Here is a 10,782-nt window from a genome sequence, read left to right as displayed (position 1 = left end):
GTCATTTTCAGGTTGGCAGGCTTTGATTTGTGGGGTACTGCAAGGATCAGTGCTTCAGTCCCAGCTATTCACAATCTATATCAATGCTTTGGATGTGGGGATTAAATGTAATATTTGCAAGTTTGCAGATGACACAAAACTAGGTGGAACTGAGAGTTCTAAGAAGGATGCAAAGATGTTTAAAGGGGATTTGGAGAGGCTAAGTGAGTGGGCCAAAATTTGCAAATGGAATACAATGTGGAGAAATGTACAGTTATCCACTTTGGTAGGAAAAACAAAAATACAGAATATCTTTTAAATGGTGAGAGGCTGGGGAGTGTTGAATTTCAATGGGACTTGGGTATCCTTGTTCATGAGTCACTGAAAGCTAACATGCAGGCACAGCAAACAATTAAGAAGGCAAATGGTATATTGGCCTTTATTACAAGAGGATTTGAGTATAGGAGTAAAGATGCCTTATTGCAATTATATAGAACCTTGGTGAGACCGCACCTGGAGTATTATGTGCAATTTTGGTGCCTTACCTAAGGAAAGGTATACTTCCCATAGTGGGGGTGCAACAAAGGTTCAGCAAACTAATTCCTGTAATGGAGCAATTGTCTTACAAGGAAAGATTGAATAGACTGGGCCTTTATTCTCTGGACTTTAGAAGAATAAGAGATGATCTCATTCAAACATACAAAATTCTTATAGGGATCAAGAAAGTAGATGCAGGAAGGATGCTTAATTCTGGTTGGGGGTTGGGGGGAGGGGGTGGATCTGAAACCAGAGGACACAGTCTCAGAATAAGGGGTAGGGCATTTAGGACAGTGGGATTTCTTCATTCAGAGGGTGGTGAATCTTTGGAATTCTCTGCCCCAGACTGGGAGGGTCATTCATTGTGTATGTTCAAGACTGTGATTGATAGATTTCTATATAAAAACAAAAAAACTGCGGATGCTGGAAATCCAAAACAAAAAATAAAAAATATCTGGAAAAACTCAGCAGGTCTGGCAGCATTGGCGCAGAAGAGCACAGTTGACGTTTCGAGTCCTCATTACCCTTCAACAGAACTAAGTAAAAATAGGAGAGGGGTGAAATATAAGCTGGTTTAAGGGGGGAAGGGGTGGGGGGGTTGTTGGGACAAGCAAGCAGTGATAGAATATTTATTATGTATTATTTATTTTTTATTCATTATTTATTTTTTATTGATTTTTTATTTTTTGTTTTGTTGATAGATTTCTACATGTTAAAAACATCAAGGGATAGAGGAATAGTGCAGGAAACGGTGTTGAAGGAGATGATCTGCCATGAACTCATTGGATGGCGGAGCAGGCTCGAAGGGCTTGAATGGCCTACTCCTGCTCCTATATCTTATGTTCTTATGTAAGGCCTCTGACCTCTCCACCGAGTCCTCTGGTGTTCACCCTGAGTACCCCAATCTCTTCCCAGCGGTCAATCCTCCCCAGGTTTCTGATCTCCTTTCCCAGAGAACGCTGGGATCAGCAGCTCCTCTGGGAGATTGAACATTCTCTCCAACCTGCTGGAATCAATTCCCCTTCACCACCACCCCCAACTTCAACAATATTGGCACAGACCTACCTGTTCCTGCAGCTTTCACTGACCAGTTTCCAGTCCAACAGGAGGCAAAGCCCAATAAAGCTGGTTTTCAGGTGGGGATGTCACCCATGATGTCAACCAAATGCTGTGGTATTTAAGTCCACAGTTTGCAGGGGAATCCCGACTTCTGGGTTCCCAGGCCTTCCTGACCCCACCCCTGGCAGGTCAGATAAGTTAAAATTCAGGCCTTGGAATTTAGAATGCTGCTGAGTATTATGGATCAAATGAAAGACGAGCTTGACACACAGTGTTGTGATGCAAAACAAGTTTAAATAGTGTGATATCAATTCAACGATCAGAGCCAAAAGCACAAGATACATTTCTGATACCATACATAAACTGCTTATTAGACCCAAACGCTGCACAGATCATTGTGTTGGTGCAGTTTATAATTAAAGCATTTTTTCTTTGACCTAACATGCAGACTACTATTTTCAGCTGATTTTCTCAATTTTAAAGTACAGATTTTTCTCAGGTGCAACAGGTAACAACAGATTTGGCACAACTCTTGGTTAAATGTGTGGTTCTGTATACAAGGCAACAAGATTCACAAGTTGGAAAAGCAGAAAAGCTTGTGTTTGAAATTCCCAAATTCCATTTAAATATGCTCTCTAAACAGATTTTTTTTAACTATAAAATGCACATTTTATAAAAAAAGATTTCTATGTTTAAAGGGGTTTACTTTGCACATTTAACCAAAATAACATTTAATAAAAGGCACATCAGGACATGAGGTTAAATTCCCTGATTCCACGCTCCCAGTGAATAGCCATGTTTTAGATGGTGAATGGGAGAACTGGTGCTACAGTGCTGTAGCTTTATCACTGACTACACTCCAACTAAGTGTGGCTACTTGCTGGGAACTTGCAATTAGCAAATTCACTCTCAAATATTGCTTTTTTTTTGCGCCAGCGCAATGATTTAACACACAAAGAGTTACAGGTTCACTATTGTTTTCACTACATTGTTCTGTTTGGTGCTGTTTTAAAACAGCATAAATTCATTGCGCCTGCGCAAAAAAACTTTGTCTTAAAATACTGCGCAAGAATAAAAAATGCACCAAGGAAACTGCAGGAATATATCAAGAAATTCTCCCTTGACTCTGGTTTCAAAATCAAGCCCAATCTACCCAGAGCATTCAGTTTTCACAAAAAAGTTTTTTTGAATTTTTCCAATGTAACGGACTTTTACAGATGTGAAAACTACACATTAAATATTTTGAACTTTGTGAGTTAGCTAGAAAGTGTAAATAAAAATTAGCACCACACAGGTAGCTTATCAAGATTGGCATGTGGAAATGGGATTCTATTTCAGACTCTGGACTGAAAAATATTGATGAAAGGAAGTGATGGAATGCCAAATCTCAATGTTTCGTATCCAGCCATTGATGCATTTGGATACGGATCTTCAGTGCTGTGTTCAATGTAGGCTCATTATACAATATAGTCAATTATAGGTCAGTTAAATAGAGCATGTATGACTGCATGTACACAATCCGGTATTGTATGGAAGATAAAGCAGTACATGATTTGCTTGAGACTTGCAATTTTTAAAACTGGGAAGTAAGTTAATATTCACACCAATCTTACTGATAAGCACAGATCATTTACCATGTTGATTAGTGGAAGATCAGCAGCAGCAGAGAAAATCTGTACAATTTGCAGGTACAGAAGTGAAAAAATTGAAATGAAATTTCAACAGTGGCAATTGTTAGTCGAGAATATTTTATGATGGACTATTTGAATTTCCTCTAATAGCTCAAAATGATTCTGTAATGAAATCTTTCAGTACAATGCTCTGACAAAGAATTATCTTGAAAAACTTATGAGCTTACAAGTGCAGTTCACTGAGGCTATTCTAATACCCAGGTGGAATTTCTGAAGGGTTTTTAAATCTCATGTCAACAGACCTTTGATTGTTGACTCTTTTTTCAATTCCTTCCCTATAGGTAGAAAATGGAACCACCACAAGTGAGTGCAATTATATCAGGCATGTTTATTCTAAGTCCTGGTCTTCCATTTATATATATTAAAAGGATATGATGTATATTCCAGTAAGATTGCAGTAGAAACAGTGTTTGAAATTGTGTGAAAATAATCTTGATTCTTCGACACATTGTCCAGTATTCTATAGCAAGGAGTTCTCTCAGTACTCTGTTAATTCAGCTCAGATGTAAGTCGAGTTGTTAAGTCTTGCACGAGCAATTTCAAAGGATTCATTTCATTACCATTTTCCAGGAATAGGTACTCCACATTCATACCAACCCACGTAGAAATTGGAAGTCCCACCAAACCTCCCAATTCCACCAATAAGGCCAAATGACACTGGCTCTTGGCGATAACTTCGATAATAACCTAAGAAAAATTGTATCATGGATCAGTTATTGAATTAATACAGTATTAGATCAGTAAAAACAATCAAATCTAAGTCATAATTCTTGACAAAAGCAAAATACCACAGATACTGAAAACGTGAAATAAAAACAGAAAATACTGGAAATGGACACCAGGTCAGGCAACATCTGTGGAGAGACAAATAGAGTAAACATGTCAGGCAAGTGATAGGTTCTGAAGAAAGGTCATAGACCTGACATGTTAACTCAGTTTTCCTCTCCACAAATGCTTCCTGACCTGCCGAGTATTTTCTGTTTGCTGAAATGGGAGAGGGTAGGAAAAGCACAAATGGAAGACCTTTGAGAGGGTTGAAGGCTGGAGAGATTAAATGACAAAAGAGTCGGCTATGTAGGGCCAAAGGAAGTGGTAATAGGGCAAGAAACAAAAGATGGAGGTATGATCGGCAAAATGATGAACAGCTGCAGTCCAAAAGCAAAATCAAGAGAAAACAAGAGTAAGGCCGAAATATGCAAAGAAATTAAGCAAACAAAATGGGGCAGAAATTATGGTCCGAAATTGTTGAACTTAATGTTGAGTCCAGAAAGCTGTAAAATGTCTAACTGGAAGATGAGATGTTGTTCCTCAGCTTATGTTGAACCTCATTGGAACAATGAAGTAAGCCAAGGGCAGAAAGGTCAGAGTGAAAATAAGGTGGAGAATTAAAATGTAAGCCATCAGAAGCTCAGCTCAGGGTCGTGCTTGTGTACTAAATGGAGGTGTTCCACAGAGCGTTCACCCAACCTGCATTTGGTCTCCCCAACGTAGAGAGTGGACTGCATTGTGACCGGCAAAGACAGTATATCAGATCGAAAGAAATACACATAAAACACCGTTTCATCTGGGAGGAGTGGCTGGGGCCTTGGACTTCGAGGAGAAAAGAGGTAAAAGGCAGGTGTTGCTTCTCTACCTTGCTCTCATGCTGATCTCTCCGTCCTCAGCCGCCTATAGTTCTCCAATGAACAAAACCTCATCTTTCGATTAGGCACCCTACAGCCTTCTGGACTCAACGAGTTCAAAAAATTCAGGCCTTAATCTCTGTTCCCATTTTGTTTCCTTTTCTTTGTATGTTTCGGTTTTAGTTTTATTTTCCTTTGTTTTGCTTTAGGCCGCCAGCTGTTCATCATTCTGCCATTCACACGTCCTCTAGACCCATCTTTTATTTCTTTAGTTGTGTCATCGCCACCCCCTTTGGCTGTGCATGACCAACTCTTCTGTCATTTAATCTCTCCAGTTTTCCACCCTATCACAAAATTTCCCTTCTGCTCTTTACCCACTCACTCCCATTTCACTTGCTTAAAACCCATGGCATTTTTGACTGTTCCCAGTTCTGATGAAAGGTCATTGACCTAAATATTCATTCTGCTTTTCTCTACACAGTTGTTGCCTGACATGCTCAGTATTTCCAGCACTTTCTGTTTGTATTTCAGATTTCTTTATAGGTCGAAGAACTCAGTTGAGGTGTTCAGGCCTGCCTGAAATGAGTTTAGTTTGGTTCAATCCAGTTTCATCTTAAATTCACCAAAAAACTCAAAATTATTTACGACTACTTTAACTCTGCCATTCAAGCTTTTCAATTTTTGGCTCTGGTCATCTAAAAACTGGCTACCTAAAAACTTAGCTAATTTCAAAGCCAAAGACTGATGCTGATAACTAAATTTATTCAGAAACCATTCCAGATCACCAATTAAACTTGGATACTCTAATAACCCATTAATTTTCTAGGGTCAGACTACATCCACTGCCACTCTCCAGGGTTGGCCACCAGACTAACACAGATGAATGTCCATCATGTATGAAGAGCAGGGATTGAACATGAACATATAATACCTTTCACTCTAACACATATTATGCTTGAAAGCCATCAAGTATTTTATGTATCATGGCAATAAAACATATTTAAAAATCCTCATAAGTTGTAACAGTTGAAATGTTTAAACTAATGTCACCCAGTGTGAGGTGGCCAACAAAAACATTTCAAATAATGGATAAAATGAGCAAGTTAATTGTTCGAGACAAACAGAGCTGAGAGTTAAATATTCCACCATTTTGGCCACCATAGGATCTGGATATCTTTTACACACCATCTCATTGTTATTAGTGCATTTTCTTACAAACACTTTGGAATTTGTTCTCTAGGATCTCTCTGATTACCTGGAATGATAGGCAGTGATTCCGGATATGTGTGTGTTCCTGTCCTTCCTTCCAAGAAAGAATCAACAAACTGGCAGTGGTCCTCCCCTTTCCCCCAAGCATCGCCAATGCTGTAAAATGTATCTGAAAACGATAAAGTACAGTGACTCTGACAATTGAGTTGATATTAACAAAAGGCTCCATTTGCTGTTCATGCACTGGAATAGCATTAAACTCTATTTAGTTAAAGTGAAATAGTCAAACCAAGGCTAGAAAATGTTCATAGCCCAGCAATTTTCACAAATGCAGTTTCTGTATGAATATATCTTACAATTAGCTGGGAGATTAAGTAGTAGGTTGAAAGCCCCAGTGCTATAGTTTGCTGTTCTTGATACAAGCTCAGCTCTAAATCCATGTGTGCCAACATGGGAGGGGCAAAATCTGCTGTTTCCTTGCAAGAAATGACTGAAGGAGTAAAGTAATCCAACCCTTACTGCTCGTGTGTATTTTGGCTGGAGTTGCTAACCTGGCATGGGAGACCGAGAGAAAGTAGCTTGAAGAGATTCTAAATCCTCCACAAAAATCTGTATGGTGTAATTTTATTTTGTGTGAACTAACAGAGGAACTGATTAAAGCACTGGCCAACTCAGATCTCCCATCCATATTTGCAATGTTATTTTAGTAACAGTTTCAGGCAGTGTAAGACTTTTGGTCTGTCTAATTCATATTCCCTTGATGCATTTCCAAGAACCTGAATCTTATTTGTGACCAAGAACTACTTAGTTCCTTCTTGAAATCCATTAAGATTTCATGTTCCACCATCTATGCCATCTGTTCCACCCTTTTAAAAAAGCTCCCCCTACATTTCCTACCTTTTTTTTGTCATCCTAAATTTGTAAATATGTTCCCTTCGAGTGCTTCAATTATGTATACTGCAAAAAGCAGTCCAAAGCTTTCATAATTTTAAGCATTTCTATTATACCCCTTTGCAAGTCTTCTCTTTTCCTGAAAGAAAAGAACTTGAGTAATCGGTTTTCCCTCACATGCCCTCTCTAAGTTCTAGAATCAATCATGTAGCTCTTCTCCATAACCCCTCCAATAATTGTATATCCTTTTTGATACAGAGATACTAGACCTGCCCCCAGTACTCTTAACGTGGAATTATCAGGGCTAAATAGAGTTTTAAAATTATTTCACTGGATATATACTGGATATATATGCTATGAATGTCAACATACTGTTTACTTTCTTAATAGTCTAGGAACATTATGCTATTCTTTTAGGGACCTGATTTAAACCTTAAGCAGTAGTCCATTATGTGGGCAGTGCCAAGTGTTTTGCTGACATCCACTGTTGCCCCGTATCTACTAGTGTGTTACCTGCTCAGAGAAATCCAATAAAGTAATCAGGTATGACAGCCCACTCCTAAGTCACTGTTCTCTGTCATGGATTAGTTTGTGTTCCTTCATATTGACCCTCATAATACTTTTCCAACAGTAGGAAGTTTGGAGTGTTGATTTTATGATTGTTAAAGTCAATTTCTTTCAACTGTTACCAAGGAGGTAACACTCATCTGGTAAGAAATTTGTTCCCCAGCTTATTGGGTTTCTTGTTCCTAAATTTAATGAGAAAGCTTAACTGGGCCCATCGAGCCCATTCCACTCTGGCAGCATACCTATACTCCTCATAAAGCCGACACCATTACCTCTACTAGTGGCAGCTTTAATGTTAAAATAATGGGGTGAGGGGAGGGGAAAAGAATGGCAAAACAGATTTTGGTGACTTGTCGAACCACGATGACCAGGAACACCTTGCTGATGCAGCCTTCTTCCACCTTCATAGTTGATAAGGTACACAGGCTTCCTTCGTCTATCCTGTCATTGAAGATTTCACGGACCACACTTTGTCTGGCACCTCCGGCTGTCCTTGCCACCATGGCTGGCCCTACCAGGAGCAAGAAGCTCCCAACTGCATCACTCAAGGGATCGTTGGAGCACACAAGCCTCTCCATCGTGGATATCCCCTCTGTGGATACGTCACTGAAATCTGACCACCAACCCATCAAGATCGCATGGACGATATTTATTCTGAGGACCATGGGGCATCATCAAAGTCTCGGACTTTACCAGGGTGCATTTGCTAAGTCCTTTGGTAATAGAGAGCTGGTGTTAGGACCAGGGCTGTGAACCTGGGAGTCCCTAGTCAAGGATCTGCACACAGGCAACAGATGCATGAAGGTCATTGGATACCTATGTTGGGACAGAGGTGTCTTTGAATAGCAGCACCTGTGACTGAGCAGTCCTCTTCAGAATACTTTCTGTTCACCCCAATTGATGTGGAGGCTAGAAAAGATGTCCTAAAAACAGGCTGCCCCACTTTCTCTTGGCTGGGGAACCATGCCCTGTGGGATCACCATCTTTACAATAATGGGCAATGTGGTTGGAAAGGCTGACAGAACCTTACGCATTTCGTGTTCCAGCTCCAGGACTATCTTCCAAGTTGATGGTCTCCAAGGTTCAGTATCTGCACCCAGCTGCGCAAAGCTGGAGGATCCTGCAGCCTCTGACGGGGAATGTCTACTACGGTCCCTGTCACCACCATGTTCTCCTGCTCAAATGTGATTTCTGAGGCATCATGTGACACCCAACTATTTCTTGACAGTCCCACTGAGGTGTGCATGTGTCCTACACGGTACATTGTCAGAGTGTGATTGTCCTCCTTCTGCACCACTTCCTAAGGGATGCCTGAAGGGCCTGAATGGGATGAAAGACTTGATTTAGAACTGACAAGGTTAGAGGCTGCACATATTATCATTTCTTATTGCCTGTTGGCCTGAAGTTAACATAAATACAACAATTCTGTCCCCAAGCAGCTGGGAGACCCCATCTTTCCATGTCCAATGGTCAGGAATGCCAAGACCTAGCTTATCTCCAGCAATGCCTCCTCTGCAGTTGTCAAACTGGAAATGGCTGGACAGCAACCATCAGTTCTTTGCCTCTTCCTTGTGTTCTGTGCATTCCTCTCCTGCAAGGTGAGAGAGGAGACCAGTGAATGTAAGGAATTGAATGTTTTCAGAGCATGAAAAAATATTTGTGACGGGTTACTGTTAGGGATAGGTGTGACACTGCATTAAGGTTCGGGCGCATGGCAGTGGTGAATGATCAGGTGGAGATGTTATGAGGTACCTGGACAGAGAGGGCTGGGTGTACCTGCAAGGTATGCTTGTATGAGGAGTGCAGCTGAAGACTTGGGAAGAGAGAGTGAGGATGTAGTTGATGCCACTCATCTTTCCTATCCTACGATCAGGTGATTAAATTTTTCTTCTGGTACTGTATCCAGAAGTGTAGCACCACACTCCTGCTGCTGATCTCCTCAGCCACTTGCAACCATGCCTTCTTGTTTTTGGAGGCAGGCTGCTGCTTCTTGTCCACAGAAACAGAATCTCCCTGTAGGCTTTACAGCACACAGCATCATGTCCAGAGATGGATCATTGGAAGCATGGTGCAGCCTTCATCAATGAGTCTCCATTTCTGCAGTTTCAGCATCCTTCAACTCTGATCCTCACATTGTTCCTTTGCTTGTTGAGCTGAAATAGATCGATGAAGATTGTCATCATGACCGCTTGATTCAATTGGTTGGGAAAGCTGGAAGTCAGATGCAAATACAATGGCTGCATGAAAAAGTCACTGACATACGCACTGCTGAGTTCCCCTCTGCGAGTGGGTGTGATGATGATCTGCATCAATCTAAACAATGAACGGGGTTATGGATATTGAGCTGTATATGTTTTATTCTTTACTGTAGCTCTTCATTTCCATAGAACTCCAGTTCAGTTTGTCTTTCCAGTGCAGCTGTGGATTCTGGCAGTGGACGACTATTTGAATCCCAGCAGGAGACTCAGATATCATTTACTGGAGCACAAAAATCACAAGATATAAAAAAACAAACAAGATGCTGGTAGAAAGAGGGTAAAGGACACGTGCTTTCCTAAGTTAGTTAGAGTATTGTTCCTGCTAAACAATGAAGAACATTTTCAGGGTTATTAATCTTTCTGCCAAGATGAATATTCCATAAATAATCTATTTCTCCCTCTGCTCTGACCATATATCTATATATTTCTAGCTCCTGTACATTGAACACAACAATGTTTCTTTGCACTTCATGACTTTATGATCACTGCTCTTTTTGAAAGAAGACTTGAGTTACTGAGAATCTAAGGCACGGAAACAAGTCATTTAGTTCAACTGATCTTTGCAGGTGTTTATGCTCGATATGCAACCACACTTCTTCATCTAACCCTATCAGGATATCCAATCTCATGTGTGTATCTAGTTTCTCCTCAAATACATCTATGCTATTTATCTCAATTATTCCTTGTGATAGCAGGTATCATATTCTTACCATTCTCTGGATTAAGAAGTTTCTCCTGAATTCCTTATCTAATTTTTAGTATCTATCTTCAAATTCTGACCTAGTTTTGGTCTTCCCTACAAGTGGAAATTTCTTCTCTCTGTCTATCATAACACCATAAGATATAGGAGCAGAAATTAGGCCATTCGGTCCATCGAGTCTGCTGCACCATTCAATCATGGCTGATAAGTTTCTCAACCCCATTCTCCCGCCTTCTCCCCGTAACCTTTGATCCCCTTGACAATCAAGA

General features: G+C 40.4%; 1 protein-coding gene across 2 annotated transcripts in view; it reads right to left on the bottom strand.

Annotated features, from left to right (window-relative positions):
• Positions 1-1,852: 1,852 nt before the first annotated feature.
• fndc1 (fibronectin type III domain containing 1) overlaps positions 1,853-10,782 on the bottom strand; it is a 286,089-nt gene continuing 277,159 nt past the window's right edge. For both annotated transcript variants that reach the window (XM_041182867.1, XM_041182868.1), the window contains 2 exons: positions 6,144-6,266; positions 1,853-3,953 (listed from right to left, as the gene is read on the bottom strand). In XM_041182867.1, the coding sequence (XP_041038801.1) occupies positions 3,823-3,953; positions 6,144-6,266 (254 nt within the window). In that variant the 3' untranslated portion in view covers positions 1,853-3,822. The remainder of the gene's footprint in view (positions 3,954-6,143; positions 6,267-10,782) is intronic.

The sequence above is a fragment of the Carcharodon carcharias genome, chromosome 2 (assembly GCF_017639515.1).
Source record: "Carcharodon carcharias isolate sCarCar2 chromosome 2, sCarCar2.pri, whole genome shotgun sequence".
Lineage (NCBI taxonomy): Eukaryota > Metazoa > Chordata > Chondrichthyes > Lamniformes > Lamnidae > Carcharodon > Carcharodon carcharias.
The sequence above is the reverse complement of the archived record's forward strand: the minus strand, read 5'-3'. Positions and strand labels throughout refer to the sequence as shown.